This window comes from Mirounga leonina, unplaced genomic scaffold (genome assembly GCF_011800145.1).
Source record: "Mirounga leonina isolate KUSES-001 unplaced genomic scaffold, KU_Mleo_1.0 Mir_82, whole genome shotgun sequence".
NCBI lineage: Eukaryota > Metazoa > Chordata > Mammalia > Carnivora > Phocidae > Mirounga > Mirounga leonina.
In genome coordinates, this window is record NW_023270825.1 from 3,024,530 (window position 1) to 3,042,960 (window position 18,431).

Sequence of the window (18,431 nt, forward strand, 5' to 3'; positions counted from 1 at the left end):
TATTCTTGAAAACACATGACAGGCTGTATTTAGCATATATAAGATCTGCTTTCTTCTTTAGAAACATAACTTCATTTAAAAACATGATCTTTCATCCATGCCATACCTGGGTTTATTATAGGGTAAGCTAACTTTTATTTTTATTTTCCTTCCCATAAAATCTTAGATATTCCCCTAAATAAAACTAGTTGATGCATCTCTCAGTTTTCACTTGGAAATTCCAGAGATCCTGATTCTGGTTTCTATTGTCTTCTAAATCCAGACTTTTGTGGAAGCCCTGCCTTCTCACAGGAAGTGAGCCTAATGGTTAGGCAAGCAGCTATGTGGCCTGGAGCAGGAATCTTACCACTTCTTTATCTGAAACACATGGCAACTGTACCAAATTATTTTAAGACCCAGCCAGCTCTGAAGACAAAAATGACAAGAACAACTTAGTTAATCCATCTCTAGGATCATGTAGCTATTGACTGACAGCCAAAGCTCAGAACAGATCTTTGTGTTGTTGTGTTTACACAAGTAATATAGGAAAACATTCTTGTTAACAAAAAAATTCTACAGTATTTAAAGAAAACAAAAAGATACTTCTTCATACTCCCTCCCTTAGCTTATCCCATTCTCAGTCCCCACACAGAGTGAGAGTATCCCATCAATGGATACTCAGGGGTACTCCTCCAGATCTTTCCCTGTATGTTTTATATACAGATATTTAGCTTTCTTTTTGCACCCTAATAATCTAACTCCAAATTCTGTGTTCTTTCCAAAACAGAATTTTTATTTTGTACTTCCTTTGTGATTTTCCACAATTATAGGTTTGTATTCTATACCAAATAGATGCTTGAAAAACACTTTTGATACTCAGGGCTGCTCAAATATGGATTTTGGTCCCAGTAAAGTACATTTTTTTCTGTAAGAGAAAACCAGCTAAAATATATATATGGGATTTTTCCTGGAGTCCCCTCTTCGTCTGCTGGTTCCGAGAATTTGTACTAGATTATCTCAAATTCTGGTCATCCCTGTAAAGGTTGTCCTAGCATATCACTTTCCTTCAAAGCTCATAGGGCTCGTCATATGACAAAGAGAAAGCTAATTCCAGGTAAAACTATAAAATAGGCAATTAGGTATAATTGTAGTTTCATTCTGGGGAACACTAAACTCTTGTTTCCTTAAGTTTTTTTGAGTGTGGAGGCTGAAATTAAAAAAAATAGTTACATTTAAAAAAAAGGACAATAAACTGGTGATTAATGAGACACATGTATTTTATAAAAGAGAACTGGGTTGTAATGCAACCTAGCACCTTCCCCACACAGCCCACGAGGGTCCCAGAACTGACCCTGCCCAGGAGCAGGTTCCAGCCTACAGCATCATGTGGGAGACCCTGTCCGCCTTTCTGGCCTTAAGTCACACTGCTCCATGTCCTGCTCTATATTCCGGTTCCATCCAAATATACTTTCTGGAACACACACACACACAAACACCCCAACACTAAACCTTAATGCCAAAGATTACCTAATAGTGAATTAAAACCTAAGGGGCTGGGGTGTCTGGGTGGCTCCGTTGGTTAAATGTCTATCTTCGGCTCAGGTCATGATTTGGAGTCTTGGGATCAAGTCCCACGTCGGGCTCCACACTCAGGGGGGAGTCTGCTTCTCCCTCTCCCTCTGCCCCTCCCCCTGCTTGTGCTCTCTCTCTAATAAATAAATAGAATCTTGGGGGAAAAAAAAAACCCTAAGGGGCTAGCAAAACTACTCTATAGTGTTAGAAGTCAGAAGAGTAGCTACCTGGGAGAGGAGTACTGATTGGGAGCCAATACAACGGAGTCTACTGGACTGTTGAAAACGTTCTATATCTCGATCTAGGTGATTACACAGGTATATCCATACACTAATTCATCAAGTTGTATATTTGAGATTTGTATACTTTATAAAGTGAGAAAACAAAGCAAAACAGAGAAAACCTGAAAAGTCTGCTCTAATTTGAATTTGTTGAGATGTGTTTTATGACCCAGAATATGGTCTCAGTGAATGTTCCATGTTCACTTATAAAGAATGCATCCTCAGCTGCTGTTGAGTGGAACATTCTGTAAATGTCAATTAGACAGTGTCGGTTGATGACACCACTCAGCTCTTCTAAATCCTTGTTGATTTTCTGTCAACTCCTTCTACCACTGAAAGAGGAGTGGAAGTCTCCAACTAGAATCATGGATTTCTCTATTTCTCCTTTCAGTTATGACAGTTTTTGTTTTGTATATTGTGGAGCTCTGTTGTTAAGGTGCATACACATTTAAGACTGCTGTGTCTTCTTGGCAAACTGGCCCTTTTACCATTACGTAATGGCTCTCTTTATCCCTGGTTATTTCTTTGCTCAAAATACTATGACATTAATATAGCCACCCTGACTTTCTTTTAATTAGAATTTACATGATCTCTTTTTCCATCCTTTTAATTTTTACCTACCTATATTGTTAAGTTTGAATTGAGTTTCTTATGGAAAAAATATAGTTTGTTCATGATTTTTTTTCTCCATTCAATTTCTTTTAACTGATATTTACAGATCATTTCCATTTAATATAATTATTGCTGTGTTTTGATTAGGTCTTTCATTTTCCATTTGTTCCTTTTGTTTTTCCTTCTTCTGTTTCCCCTTTCTTGTTTTCCTGTGAGTTGTTTGAACATTTTCTAAAAATTCCATTTTGTTTATAGTAATTTTTACTATACCATGTTGCACAGGGTTTTTTAGTGGTTGCTCTAGGTATTACAATTTTATGTATTTAACTTTTCAAAATCTATTTAGACTCAACATTTTACCTCTTCAGGTAAAATGTAGAAAATTTATCACTATATAGTTCCCTTACTCTCCCCTCTTATATTACAGACAATGTTATAATTTTTGCTGTCAAATTATTTTAAAGAACTCAAGAGGAAATAGCCTATTCTATTTATCCAGATATTTACTATTACTCTTCCTTCATTACTAATGTTCCAAGTCTCCTTCTGGTATCATTTCCCTTTTGTCTACAGAACTTTCTGACACAATTATTTTGGGGCAGATCTCCTGGTAACAAATCCCCTTAGCTGAGAATATTTTTATTTCACCTCTTTCCTGATAGATATTTTCACTAGGTAAAGAATTCTAAATTGACAAGTCTTTCCTGTCAGTACTTTAAAAATGTTATACCGGGGCGCCTGGGTGGCTCAGTTGGTTAAGCGACTGCCTTCGGCTCAGGTCATGAGCCTGGAGTCCCAGGATCGAGTCCCGCATCGGGCTCCCTGCTCGGCAGGGAGTCTGCTTCTCCCTCTGACCCTCCTCCCTCTCATGCTGTCTCTCATTCTCTCTCTCTCAAATAAATAAATAAAATCTTAAAAAAAAAAAATGATTAAAAATGTTATACCACTGTCTTCTAGCCTCCATGCTTTCTGAGGAAAAATCTGCAGTCATTCAAATCATTGTTCCCTACAAGTAATGTGTCATTTTTCTGTGGCTACTTTTAATATTTTCCTTTGTTTTTAACAATTTAATTATGATGTATCTGGGTAGGGCTTTCTTTGGTTTATCCTGTTATGGGTTTGCTGACAGATTCATAAGTCTTCCTTGTTAACTGTTTGAAGTATTTGAGAAATTTCAGATATATTAATTCATAACTGTATTTTCAAAGATTAACTATGAAATGGTCTTAAATGTTTGGAGAATTTAATTAGTCAAATCCATGAGCTATTAACCAAAGAAAAGAAATGGCCATAGTTTTTATACAAGAATATTAACATAAACTCTAGAGCCAAACTGCCCAAGTTCAGACAATGGTGCTACCACTTACTGAATGCCTGACTTGGGTAAGTTACTTAATTCTCTATGCTTCAGTTGTCTCCCTGGTAAAATGAGGATGATAAAATAGTATCTGGCTCATAGAGTTTTTGCAAGGATGAAATGAGTTAATATATGTAAAGGTTTAGAATAATCCCTGGCATATAGTAAGTGCTATATGCATGCTAGCCATTTTTGTTATTTTAAATTGAGTATAAAGGCTTAAGAAAAACTCTTTTTAAGAGAGAGAGCGTGCATGTGCATCCGCGTGAGTAGGACGAAGGGGCAGAGGAGGGAGAGAGAGAATCTTAAGCAGTCTCCATGACCTGCATGGAGCCCTATGTGGGGGCTCGATCTCACGACCCTGGGATCATGACCTGAGCCGAAGTCAGGAGTCAGACACTTAACTGACTGAGCCACCCAGGTGCACCAAGAAAAACTAACTTTTTAAATTAAAACTTTAATAAGTTGAATATTTATTAAAATACAAATGTTTGTAAGCATTTGACTTAAACACAAAAGCCTTGTCTTAGTCTGTAAAAGCCTACTAACCGCAGACAGAGTAGAGCCCCACAAGGCCATGAGGGAGGAGCCACAGTTCTGCCACCTTTGAGTTTCTCACAAAAGCCACGTACTCAATAAACCACAGATATTGACTAAGTGGGTGAACTCGATGATGGTCCATCAATATTTGGTGCCTACCAGTATCTACAATGCAGACATGCCATGCCTGAAGTCAACCAACAGAGAACAAAGGTTAGTTGGGATCCCAATGGCAGTGTTCTACAGAAGTGATCTAATTTAAGATGCACCTGTTCTAGTTAGTTAACCAATTATTGATACTAATCCTTCTTTTATAATAATTTCAGCAGAAAAACTAGAGATTATTTAACTGAGTCAGTCAAGGTACTTTGAAAAACAAAATATATAGAAGAAAATACCTACTTCCAAAGTTTTCTATTACATGTTAAACACGAAAATGTTCTCCAAAGTGATGGTAGGGGCGCCTGGGTGGCTCAGTCGTTAAGCGTCTGCCTTCAGCTCAGGTCATGATCCCAGGGTCCTGGGATCGAGTCCTACATCAGGCTCCCTGCTCAGCAGGAAGCCTGTTTCTCCCTCTCCCATTCCCCCTGCTTGTGTTCCCTCTCTTGCTGAGTCTCTCTGTGTCAAATAAATAAATAAAATCTTTAAAAAAAAAAAGTAAATATAAACAAAAAAATAAATAAAGTGATGGTAGATTTTTGGAGGCAGGGAAAAAAAGTTAAAAAAAAAATGTTTTTAGTTACATTCCACTTCAATTAAAGATGTTTCAAGTATTGTTTGGGTAAGATACTAAGGCCAAATCAGAAGTAAATTATCCCATGCTAGAACACACAAGCATGGTAAATGTTAGCCATGATGCCTGCATGCTAAGGAATAAAGAAAAGCAAGACTCACCTCAAAGTTGTACTTTTTCATCTGGTTGAAGTGTCTGCAGTACAGATAGAGCATGCCGATGCTGCTGCCCACTGCAATGTAGTCCCCATTGGTATCAAGAGCTGTGAGGTAGACCACAATAGAGCGGAAACCCTTCTGGACCTTTGTGGGAATGGCATTGAGGAGATAGTACAAGGGGCAGAACTCTCTGAACGTAATAGGTTCTGATACTGATGCCATGGCCAAGGTTTTCACAGATGATCTTCAGGCAGGAAAAGGAATGTGTACTTGGCATCTGGGGAAACCTGGGGGCTAAAGAACAAGGCATTATAATTCTTTCAACATCTAGTCATGCCAAAGAGAAGTCATGTTTAACAGCGGGATCAAGGAACTTGCAAGTGGGTAAAAATTATAGGTGGACCTTAACTGAATGGAGAAAGTAAACCGGTTTCATTAAGATCACTTTTGAGCATTTTAATTCAACAGGCACCTCAATACATACCGGCTCCTGTAATTTACATTGTGCTAAATACTATGGAGGAATGGAAAGAAAATTAAAAACAGTTCTTATTCTCAAGTAGTTTATGATCTAGCCAGGCAGGAAAAGAAACAGTGAAGACACACAAAACCACATGTGATTAGTGCTAATCTGTGGGTCTTGACGAGAAGAGGGAGAGAGCAACGTGGAAAAGGCTTCACTGGAAACATCCTGAACTATGAAGCCCACCAGGAAGGATGGAACATGGAGAAGAGAAACAGGAAAGACACTGTACCAGGAGAACAATGAACCAATCCTGATGGAGAAATACATTCACTGTGTTGAGACAGCAGAGAAACATGTCCCCTAGCTGGATGTGTACAGCCCAGGGCCTCAGTCACACAACTGTGCCACAGTGGGACCAATACCTCTTGGCACTCTGATATCAAAGTTTCCCTCAACAAAGATACTCAGTCCTCACACAGCACGTTGTAATTTATGATGTGCTCAGTCACTCGTTTAATCCTTACCCTACTTGTAAGATCAGTGGTGTCATCCCCAACTTTGAGAGGAAGGTACTAAGGACCCAAGGGTCACAAGACTTGAATCTAGGTCTTCTCCCTCCAAGTCCTGGGCCTTTCCAATCCCACAGTCACTGTTCCGACAGACAAGCAGCAGCTACAGGCGGGTACCCTGTTCCTGATTAGAGCTGGCAGGGTATTTCACTCCTTCAGTTCCATGGAGACTTTTAAGCCCCTCTAGTAAAAACTTGTTGAGATGCCGGATTTATGGTCTGTTGGAACTGTGGGTTTTCTATTTCTATAGAGTTGACTGACCAACTTCTAAGTTCTCTTCTAATGAAACTCCCACCCAATTCATTCTCACCCAGGGGCTCTTGCATTGGCTGTTCCTTCTACCTGGAATGCTCTTTCTCTAGATGTCACTCAGATTTTGCTTCTTCTTGGCATGTAGGTCTCTGCTAAAATGTCCCTTTCTCCACAAGGTCCCACCTGCCCACCCCCTAAAGTGGGCCTCCTACCACCACCACTGAGTACTCTCTATTCCCCTCTCCCTGCTTTACTTTCTCACATATCCTTTTTCTTTGCTGTTGACTGGCCATCTCTGCCTGACTCCCTCTACCATCACTGGTCTGTAAGGCCCACAGGAACAGGACCCACATCTGCTTCATTCACCCCCGTAGCCCCCAGCACCTAGAAAAAGATCAGGCATAACAGAGGCACTCAGTAAGTATTTACTGAATAGCTGAATGAGTTATATAAAAGGAACATTTTCAAGGAAGGAACGAGTGACAAGAATGGAAGACTAGCAAAATATCATCTTTTCTCCAATATGGCCCCAATTCAATGCTAGAATAATAATCCCCTGGATCTATATGGCATATCCAGTGTTCTAAGCATTTTCAGACTCCTGTTTTGTCTGATAATCACAATAGTCAATATAGTGAAGTAAGCAAGGTAATTTATCCTAAAGGTAATAATAAGAATCCTATCACTCTGTGATGGTTAAGAAAACTCTTGTAGCAGAGGCTGAAGCTCTGGGAGGTTCAGAACTTTGCCCAAGCTCCCATAGCTTTAAATGCCTAGTGCAGGGGCACCTGGGTGGCTCAGTCGTTAAGCATCTGCCTTCGGCTCAGGTCATGATCCCAGGGTTCTGGGATCGAGTCCCCACATCGGGCTCCCTGCTCGGCGGGAGGCCTGCTTCTCCCTCTCCTACTCCCCCTGCTTGTGTTCCTGCTCTCGCTATCTTTCTCTCTGTCAAATAAATAAATAAAATCTTCAAAATCAATCAATCAATGCTTAGTGCAACAGGTATCTGGCTGGTGAATGCTGGTTCTGTGCATACGGCAGCACAGCCCATAAACTTACAACTTTTTTTTTAAGATTTTATTTATTTATTTGAGAGAGAGAGAATGAGAGAGAGCACATGAGAGGGGGGAGGGTCAGAGGGAGAAGCAGACTCCCTGCCGAGCAGGGAGCCCGATGCGGGACTCGATCCCGGGACTCCAGGATCATGACCTGAGCCGAAGGCAGTCGCTTAACCAACTGAGCCACCCAGGCGCCCAACTTACAACTTTTTAAGAGCAACACCAATCTTTGGTTTATGCAAGTACTCCAGAAAGGTGGGCAAGGCTCGCATGATGCAGAAATCAAATGAAAATAAAATGGCTCTTAGGCAAACTCAAGGGAGAACAGTTGCTAACAGACACGGTGGGAAAGGAGGTAGGTCACTTAAGGACACGGGATGCTAACACCGGAACAGCGACAGCAGCAGCAGTGACGGTAACAGCTAATGACGTCACGTCACAGAAACTATCCTGAGCACACTAACTCGTGAAATCCTCACAAAAAATCCCAGGAGGTCAGGACGACTCTTATCTCCATTTTACAGATGAGGAAAACTACTCCCATTTCAACAATCTTCTCTCCAGCTTCAAGTACAAGGGCAGCATAGGAACAGGAAAGGCTTTGTTTCCTCAATGAGTCTGTGCATGCAAACACATTGATACGTCATAATTTACATAATGTTTTTAAAATGAAATGTTTTATAACAGTCATAAATGTTTACTGTCAAAAAAATGTTTACTGTCAAAAAATTGGAATATGGAAAACTACAAAGAACTAAATAAATACTACTCGTAATCCCCTTGTACGGAGATATGCTGTATGTACAGACAGCCACAGACACGTGTGCAGATGCACACTTGACAGATCACAAGCATTTGCCAAGTCATTAAATATTCCCCTAGAACATGATTTTTTTTTTCATGACTAAGGTGTTTCCTTTTTTTTTTTTTTTTTTATTTGACAGAGAGAGACACAGCGAGAGAGGGAACACAAGCAGGGGGAGAGGGAGAGGGAGAAGCAGACTCCCAGCTGAGCAGGGAGCCCGATGTGGGGCTCGATCCCAGGACCCTGGGATCATGACCTGAGCCGAAGGCAGACGCTTAACAAGCCACCCAGGCGCCCCTCCTAAAACATGATTTTTAAAGACTCTATAAAAAAAACTGCAGAGGACACACTGTATACATAAACCAAAATTTTCCCAACCAAAATGTTTAACTTTCTGCTTTAGCGGACAAGATCTCCTAGGAAGCAAGTGGAAATACTAAGCACTTCACAAATGTCAGCTGGTACTATTTTCCTCCTTTAAAAGGCATTTTCCGCAAAGTAGCTTTGTCAAATTATGACATTTATATTTTAAAAATTAATTCACTTGATTTGATATTATTCACTGACAGCCCCATAATCTCCATGCAAGAGGGGATTTGAGATTGCAGTCTGGTTAGAAGAGGGCCAGAGGATTTACCCTGAAACTCATTTGCAGAGCAGGCACACTATTCTAACTTGGATTACATGTTTATTTGTGGTGGCTTAGTAGGTATTAATGGATAATATACAAGGTCAGAGTCCCTGGAATCATCTCTTTGGCACAATCAATGATAATACTATCAACTTCAAAAATGTATAAGGATCCCTCCCTCACTTACCAGGTCCCAGCAAGGATTAAAAATCATCATAATTCTGTGGCAGATAATGGGCAGTATAACCAAATCTTGAATCAAATTTTCGAGCTAAAGTCCTAGCCTTCATCCCTGACTTCTCCTCCTCCCTCTCCTTCACCTCTACAACAACCCCTCACCTCATTCCATTCGCTCTATCTCCTAACCTACCGCACACCTGGCCCCTTCTCACCATCTCTGTGGCCATGCCCAAGATGCAGCCATCACACATTTCACATCATCTAATGACTGCTCTCCTGCTTCCACACCTTACCTCTAGAACCTGTGCTCATACATAGCAGTCAGAATGAACTCTGTGCCTTCATCAAAATTAATTCTGTGCTCCAAAAAACACCACCAAGACACTGAAAAGACAACTCACAGAATTGGGAAAAGTATCTGTTAATCACATATCTAGTAAAACATCTGTACCCAGAATATATAAAGAACTCTTAAATAAACATAATAAATAATAGATAATAATTTAATACATAATAATAAAAATACAATATTGTATTATTATATATAATATAAATTAAAATATCAATTTTATTGTTATGAATAAAATTTATAATAAAATATACCAATACATTAGTATATACAATAAATATAATAAATAATAAATAAATTTATTATTTATTATATAATAAAAAACAATTCTTAAATGGGTAAAGGATTGGAATAGACATTTCTCCAGAGAAAACATAAAAATAGCTAATAAGCACAGGAAAGATGCTCACTGTCATTAATCATCAGGGAAATGCAAAATAAAACCACAATGAGTTATCACTTTAAATACTAAGATGGCTACAATAATAATAATAATAATAATAAAATACATATAGGTATTAGCAAGAATGTAAAGAAACTGAAATCCTCATACACTGCTGGTAGAAAATAAAATGATGATACAGCCACTATGAAAAAGTCTAGCAATTAAACACAGAGTTACCACATAACCCAGCAATACATACATAATAACATAGGTAGACATATGTCTACACAAAAATATTATGAAGATAATAATATTAAAGGTGAAAATTAGAAACAACACCAATTGTCCATCAAAACAAAATGACAATATATCCATACAATGGAATATTAATCAATAAAAAGGAATGAAGTTCTGACACATGCTACAACATGATGAACCTTGAAAACATGATGCTAAGCGAAATAAGACAGACACACAAAATCACATATTGATTCCATTTATATGAAATGCCCAGAATAAGCAAACCTATACAAACAGAAAGTAAATCAGTGACTGCCTAGGGGTAGAAGACGGGAGTGGGGGTGGGAATGACTGCTAAATGGTATGGGTTTCTTTTGAGATTGACAAAGTTCTAAAATTGATTGTAGTGATGGTTACATCTCTCTGTGATATACTAAAAACCACTGAATTGTACACTTTAAATGAGTAAATTATACGGTATGTAAACTATATCTCAAACTACTATAAAAAGAAGAAGAAACAGCTGTTCAACATCCTAAAAACTTCCATAAACTAGGAATAAAGGGTAATTTCCTCAAGCTGACAAGGAATATCTACAAAAAACAACAGCTACCATCATACTTAATGGTGAGACATTCAAATCTTCCCCACGAAGATCAGGTACAAGAGAAGGACCTCCTCATGTCACCCCTCCTTTTCAACATCATACTGGAAGTTCTAGCTAATGCAATAAGACAAGAAAAAGAAATAAAAAGTATACAGTTTAGGGAGAAACAAAACTGTCTTTGTTTGCAGATGACATGATCATCTACGTAGAAAGTCTTAAAGAATCAACAAAAAACTCCTGACACTAATAAGCAATTATGGCAAGGTTACAATACAACTTAACATACAAAAGCCAACTGCTTCCCTATATATCAGCTACGAACAAGTGGAATTTGAAATTAAAAACACAATTCCATTTACATTAGCACTCCCCAAATTGAAATACTTACATATAAATCTAACATAATATGTATAAGATCAATATGAGGAAAACTACAAAACTCCCATGAACAAAATCAGAGAACTAAATAAATGAAAAGATATCCCATGTTCATGGACAGGAAGATTCAATATTGTCCAGATGTCAATTCTTCCCAACTTGCCCTATAGATTCGATGCAATCCCAATCAAAATCCCAGGCAAATTATTTTGTGGATATCAATAAAACTATTTTCAAGTGTATATAGAGAGGCAAAGAACCAGAATAGCCAACACAATATTGAAGAAGAACAAAGTTAGAGGACTGATACTACCCGACTGCCAAACATACTATAAAGCTACAGTAATCAAGACAGTGTGGGGCGCCTGGGTGGCTCAGTTGGTTAAGTGACTGCCTTCGGCTCAGGTCGTGATCCCGGAGTCCCGGGATCGAGTCCCATGTCGGGCTCCCTGCTTGGCAGGGAGTCTGCCTCTCTCTCTGACCCTCCCCCCGCTCATGCTCTCTATCTCATTCTCTCTCTCAAATAAATAAATAAATAAAATCTTAAAAAAAAAAAAAAAAAAGACAGTGTGGTATTGGCAAAAGAACAAATACACCAACAGAACAAAAGAGAGAGCCCAGAAATAGCCTTGCACAAATATAGTTAACTGATCCTCAACAAACGAGCAAAGGCAATAAATGGAGCAGAGACAGTCTTTTCAACAAATGGTGCTGGAACAACTGGACATCCACATGCAAAAAAAAAAAAAAAAAGAATCTGGACACAGACCTTACACTCCTTCACAAAAATTAACTCAGAACGGATCACAGGCTTAAATGTAAAACATAAAACTATGAAACTCCTACAAGAAAATACAGGAGAGGGGTGCGGGGTGGCTCAGACGGTTAAGTGTCTGCCTTTGGTCGTGATCCTGGGGTCCTGGGATTGAGCCCCATGTCAGGCTCCCTGCTCAGCCTTTCCCTCTGCTGCTCCCCCTGCTTGTGATCTCTTGCTCGCTCGCTCTCTCTCTTGCTCTCTCTCAAATAAATAAATAAAATCTTTTAAAAAGTACACAAGAGAAAACATGGATGACTTTGAGTATGGTGATGACATTTTAGATACAACACCAAAGGCATGATCCATGAAAGAAATAATTGATAAGCTAGACTTCATTAAAACTAAAAGCTCTGCAAAAGACAATCCCAGGGGGAATGAGAAGACAAGCCAGATTGAGAGAAAATATTTGCAAAAGACACATCTGACAAAGGGCTGTTACCCAAAATATACAAAGAACTCTTAAAACTCAACAATAAGAAACAACCCAATTAAAAAATGGGCCAAAGACCTAATAAACACCTCATCAGAAAAGATATACAGATGGCAAATAAACATATGAAAAGGTGTTCTACATCATATGTCATCAGGGAAATGAAAATTAAAATAAGATACATGCCTATTAGAATGGCCAAAATCCCGAACACTGACCACACCAAATGCTAGTGAGGATGTGGTGCAACAGCGACTCTCATTCATTGCTGGTGGGAATGTGAAATGGTACAGTTACTTTGGAAGACAATTTGGGTTTTTTTGTTTTGTTTTGTTTTGTTTTACAAAACTAAACAATCTGGGGCGCCTAGCTGACACAGTCTGTAGAGCATGCAACTCTTGATCTTGGGGTCATGAGTTCGAGTCCCATACTGGGCACAGAACCTACTTAAAAAAAACAAACTAAACTAAACATAATCTTATTATATCATCCAGCAATTACATTTCTTGGTATTTATCCAAAGAAGATGCAAACTTATGTTCACATACAAACCTTCACCCAGATATTTATACCAGTTTTATTCACAACTGTCAGAACTTGTAAGCAACTAAGACATCCTTTAGTAGGTGAATGTATAAATAAACTGTGGTACATTCAGTCGATGGAATATTATTCAGCATTAAAAAGACATGTGCTATTAAGCCATGAAAAGAGAGAGAGAAACCTTAAATGCATATTACTAAGTGAAAGAAGCCAATCTGAAAAGGCTACAACCTGTATTGTTCCAACTATGTAACATTCTGGAAAAGACAAAACTATGGAGACAGTAGATCAATGGCTGTCAGGAGTTGTGGGGGGAGGGGAAGGGATGAATAAACTGAATAAACAAAAGCACAGACTTTCAGGGCAGTTAAAATACTGATACCATAATGACAGACACATGTCGTTATACATTTGTCCAAACCCACAGGATGTGCACGACCAAAAGTGAGCCCTAAAGTAAATGATGGACTCTGGTTGATTACGATGTGTCAGTGTAGGTTCACCAATTGTAACAAATGTTTTAATGTTGATACTGGGGGAGGCCCTGCATATGTAGGGGCAGGGGTATATGAGAAATCTGTACTTTCTCTTCAACTTGGCTGTGAACCTCAAACTGCTCTGAAAAAAATAGTCTTTTTTTTTTTTTTTTTAAATAAGAGTTCTTTGAAAGAGAAATGGGTGGGTCTCATACTACCCATCCTATTCAAAATTCTTCAGGGGTTCCCCAATGCTCCCAGAAAAACCCAATTCCTTTCAGTGGCCTACATAAGGCTCTGTGTGGCCAGCCTTCCTGGCTCCCCCTCTCACATCCCTCCCCACCTGTCCACCAAGCTCCTGCTGCACCAAAGCACTCTTTCCCTACTCAGGCCTCTAGTCCCTCTACTCCAGTGATCTTTCATCTCACTCACAAACCTGGCCTCACAAAGGGCCTCCCTGAGCTGACAGCTTGCAGTCCCTCGGCCCCTCCTCCCTGTCATGTCACCTGGTGTACATCCTTGGTATTCTCATCACAAACTTTAGTCCTTTTATTTGCTAAGCAATTTGATCATCACTCATGAAAATATAAGCAACAAATGTAAACCCTAGTACCCTAACAATATCTTTGGCACAGAGTAGATATTCAATAAAGATTTGTTGAAAGAATAATGAAATGTTAACTTCAGATCTTACTGCAGAGAATATTCTCAATCCAGTCTTTAAAATCAATAATGCTTCCTTGGTCACAAATATTTCCATTAAAAAGACAAAACACCACTCTGCAATATTCTTCTTCTAGTCAGGATGCTTCTCCCCCAGTGGTTTCTACCATCAACCCCCTATACCTGCAAGGGGGTCAGCTGATCTTCATGCTGACTGACAGCACCCTAATGCCATCTTGGTGGGCAGTTTTTCAAAATTGGAACAAGGACGTCAATACATAGTCTAAGTCATTCACTTAGTACTACAGGAACCATGAGTTGCCAGAGCACTCTTCAACTCAAATGGTTTAAGGATTGTCTCCAAAATCTCTAGGAAGACAATTAGTATCCCGGTTATACAATCTATTTTTAAAGTCTGGCTACAACACCTATCATTTTTTTTTTTAAGTTATTTATTTATTTGACACAGAGAGAGAAAGAGAGAGAGCACAAGGAAGGGGAGCAGCAAGCAGAGGGAGAAGCAGGCCTCCCGCCGAGCAAGGAGCCCGATGCGGGGCTCGATCCCAGGACCCTAGGATCATGACCCAAGCCGAAGGCAGGCGCTTAACTTACTGAGCTACCCAGGTGTCCCACATCTATCATTCTTTTAAGTGTTAAAATCTCGCGGCTGAGCAAAATGAGACTGAAGAAGTCATTTATCTTCCAGATGAAATTCTGTCAATTCCCTGCTGCCATACCTGTTGGCTGGCTAGCCAGATGAAAGCATGGAAGGAGAACATTTTTTAAAAAATGGTCTGGGGGCACCTGGGTGGCAGTCAGTTAATCATCCGACCCTTGATTGCGGCTCGGGTCATGATCTTGGGGTGGTGAGATTGAGCCCCGTGTTGGGCTCTGGGCTCAGCGTGGAGTCTACTTGAGACTCTCTCTCCTTTGCCCCTCCCCTGCACTCTCCCTCTCCCTCAAATAAATAAATAAATCTTTAGAAAAACAAATGGTCTGTATCTAGCTTGATGCCAGGCCACTCTTCCTTCCACACTCCTGCCGAAATGGGCTTCCTGCCAGTCCCTGAACATGCTATGACCTGTATGTCTTTGCAAAGACCCCCTCCCCCCCCACACACACACTGTAAGAACTAGTTCTCCCCTAGGAAACTTTGGCAGACTCCCTCTGACACTTAGTTGGTCTTTCTCTGCTTTCAGAGAACATTCAGCACCTCATTATCACACAGCAGCCTATCATTTGTTTTTTAGCTTCTCTAATGGACTCTTTGTAGTCTTCACCCATATCCTTCTAGTCTATATTTCTTGTGGTGCTTCCAAAGACCAACAGTGTATGGTACAATCAGCACTCAGCAACTATTTGTTAAATTAAGCTCTCAAAACACTATGCCAGGATTCCCCAAGGATGACAACCCAAAATATAAGACCACTCTACCTCAGTTACATCCACCATTATGCAAAAATTCACTGGTCTCTTAAGCCCAGGCCCAAATAATATATTCATTTAAACTGCACACTTTGAACAATTGCTCACTTCTACCTCAGCAGTTTGCAGACTACTCCCTCCTTATTCTACCAAGCTCCTTGTGCTTTGCTGTATCTAGAAATCTCTCCATGCTTGACACCAAAGCTTGTATTCATTATATGTATAACTGTTACCTGATCTTTCCAAGTTCAATCAACTGCTCTTCCTGATGCTGTTTCCTTCCTTTTTTTCCCAAGTTCCAGTAGCCATTTTGTCCAAACTATACAGAAGCCACATACGTGTATATATATATATATATATATATATATATATACACACACACACACACACACACACATATATAATAGCCTTCCTCAAACTTCTAAGTGTTACCTTTCTAGGAGAAAACTGGAAAACAAATCCGGTAGAAGTCAATCTTCTATTGAAAAAGACAATGTGTCTACAAAATAACGTAAACCTAAGAAAGCTACTTGCTAGTCACCCCTTCAGAAGGACTATCCTTATCCCATCTTCCCCACCACAGTCTCAAGGCCAGTCCTGAAAACTCAGGTAGAACATCCCCTATACCTGCACAGGCTGGTTCTCCGATTAGAAAGCTCCCTGAGGGCAGGGACTGGGACCACAGCATCCCTAGAACCCGGTATGTGGCTGACATACAAGAGACTCCAAATAATCCCTGGTGAATGAACGAACATGGGATGTATCAAAAAACCCTTACGGTCAGAGGCTTATCAAGGTGCACTTTGCTAGTGTGAGAGCGTACAAAAAGCCTTGAAGCTCGGAAGACCAGGAGACAATGGCGACTACAGGATACATGGCTTTACTCCCAGATTCTGCCCATGCTGGGTTTACAAGACGGGAGTCAACCCCAAGTGCAACTCCTCACTCCAGCAGATAAAGCAGGTGTGCGCCCAGGCTGGGACCCCACATTCTGCCAACAGATGGAAAGGAAGGAACAGAACAGAGTAAGACTCCTGAGTCTCAGCGAGAAAGTGAGGAGAACAAAGAGCGGGGAGGAGAAGTGGAAGCAGGGCACGTGGTGACTGCAACAGGGGCTCCTCCTCACTGAAACCTATCAGGTGCCAGTCGCCGTGCTCGGCACTTCACAGCACTGACCCATTTGATCCTCCCACCAGCACGGAGGCAGAAACCATGATCATCTCCTTGCGCCGATGATGAAACCGCAGCGCAGCGCGGTGGTACCAGTCGCCGCGAGCACACAGCTAGGAAGCGGCAAGCGCTGTGACCCGAATCCGGGTCTGACTCCAGGGTACTCCGCTGGTACCTGTTCTGCGTCCCAGGCCCTAGCGCAGCCTAGGGAGGAGCCCTTCCCTTAGCCATTCAACGAACACCTCCTGAGCACCTACTGGGTGCGTGCCAAGGTCTGTGCCAGCAGCGGGTGCGCGGAGGAAGGGACCGGACTGGCAGGCTCGGGGACGGAACGCCAAGTGAATCCTGAGACGCGGGCGCTGGCAGCCGCGGGGCCGAGGGCCGAGGGCCGGGGGCCGAGGGAGGAGAGCCGAGGGCCGAGGGCCGAGGGCGCGGCGGAGGGGAGGGAGCGCGCGCAGTGGGAGGAGCGAGGCCGGGGGATGGCGTCGCGCGCCAGCGGGGCCGAGGACGCGCGGGCGACCCCCGCCGCCCCCGGCCGCCCGCGGGCTTCTGCCAGGCACCTCAGGGCTCCGGCACTCGGGCTCGCCAGCCGGCGCGGGCGACGCGGGGGCTGGGCACGGGCGCGAGACGGGCGGTGCGACCCCGAGGCGCCGGGGTCAGGGAAGGGCGGCGCGGGGGAGAGGTGAGCGGCGGCAGGGAGGCCGGGAAGGGGCGCGGGCCGGCCGGCGGGGGCAGCGGGGCCGACGGCCGCGTCGCCGGACTCACCTCCCGCGGCGGCCCCTCGGACTCGTCGGCCCGGCCCGGCCGGAGGAGGCGGGGACGGACTCCGGGCCGCGGGGGCTGCCGGGAGCCCGTTCCCCGGGCAACCGGGCCGACACCGCTGAGCGACGGCCGGCGGCTAGAGCGGCGCAGCCGCAAGCGGCGGCCGGCCCGCCGCGCGGCGCGGAAGAGACGCCGGCGCGCTTCCGGCGGGCGTGGGCGGGGCCTCGGGCTCCTTCCCGGGATATCGGCGGGCGCATGGCAGGTGCGTGCGGCGGCTCGGGTCCCCGGGGCTGGGGGGCTGGGGGGCTGGGAGCGTCCCGGCTCGGCCTGCGGGTTGGGCCGGAGGCCCGGAGCGTCCCGGCGGGAAAGGGGGTCCCTGCCGTGGCCCAGCCCAGCCCAGCCCGCGGGCCTCGCGCCCGCTCGGCGGCCGGCCCGGGATCCCGTCCGTGTGGCCGAGCCTCGGTTTCTTTCACGCGTACAACTGCTTGTAGGGAGGGGACTGTCAGCAGATCCGGACCCCCAGCCTGTAATTGTCGTTGTAAACGATGACAGTTAGCGGAGTCCATTGGGTGCCAAGCCTTCATGCCCAGCTCCTCCCCAAACCTTTCCCGGAACTCCCTCAGGATTAGCCGCACAGAGCTTTTTGCTCGTAATAGAAGCTGTCGTTCAGCGAGTGCTCTCTGTGTGCCAAGTGGTGTCCCAGGTGCTCCATGTGGGTCAGCTCGTTTGAGTAGCGTGGGGACGGGACCCGTGGGCAGGAAGGGCTGCATTTTTGCTGTGGGAAGCCGGTGGTTATTTGCTTACTGGTCAAGAGGGAGGAGACGTGCAGGGAGTATTACATCGTAAATGTTTCTCGAACTTCTACTCTTAAAACTACTTTCGCAAGATTCCTCTGGTGCTTACCGTTCAGTTCAGTATTGACTATCGGTGAGGTTTACAGCAGTCATGAGACCCTTTAAGAATGTCGCAACCAGGGCGCCTGGGTGGCTCAGT

At 42.8% G+C, this 18,431-nt stretch overlaps 2 protein-coding genes across 2 annotated transcripts in view; one reads left to right on the forward strand and one right to left on the reverse strand.

Moving 5' to 3' along the window:
- TECPR2 (tectonin beta-propeller repeat containing 2) overlaps nucleotides 1-17,502 on the reverse strand; it is a 106,828-nt gene extending 89,326 nt beyond the window's left edge. The window contains exons 1-2 of the mRNA XM_034992620.1: nucleotides 17,442-17,502; nucleotides 5,236-5,526 (exon numbers count right to left, since the gene is read on the reverse strand). Coding sequence (XP_034848511.1) covers nucleotides 5,236-5,454 — 219 coding nt within the window. The 5' untranslated portion in view covers nucleotides 5,455-5,526; nucleotides 17,442-17,502. The remainder of the gene's footprint in view (nucleotides 1-5,235; nucleotides 5,527-17,441) is intronic.
- A 97-nt stretch (nucleotides 17,503-17,599) lies between these two features.
- The window catches only part of CINP (cyclin dependent kinase 2 interacting protein), a 20,600-nt gene continuing 19,768 nt past the window's right edge, over nucleotides 17,600-18,431 (forward strand). Inside the window, exon 1 of the mRNA XM_034992623.1 lies at nucleotides 17,600-17,700. Within this exon, the coding sequence (XP_034848514.1) occupies nucleotides 17,694-17,700 (7 nt within the window). The 5' untranslated portion in view covers nucleotides 17,600-17,693. The remainder of the gene's footprint in view (nucleotides 17,701-18,431) is intronic.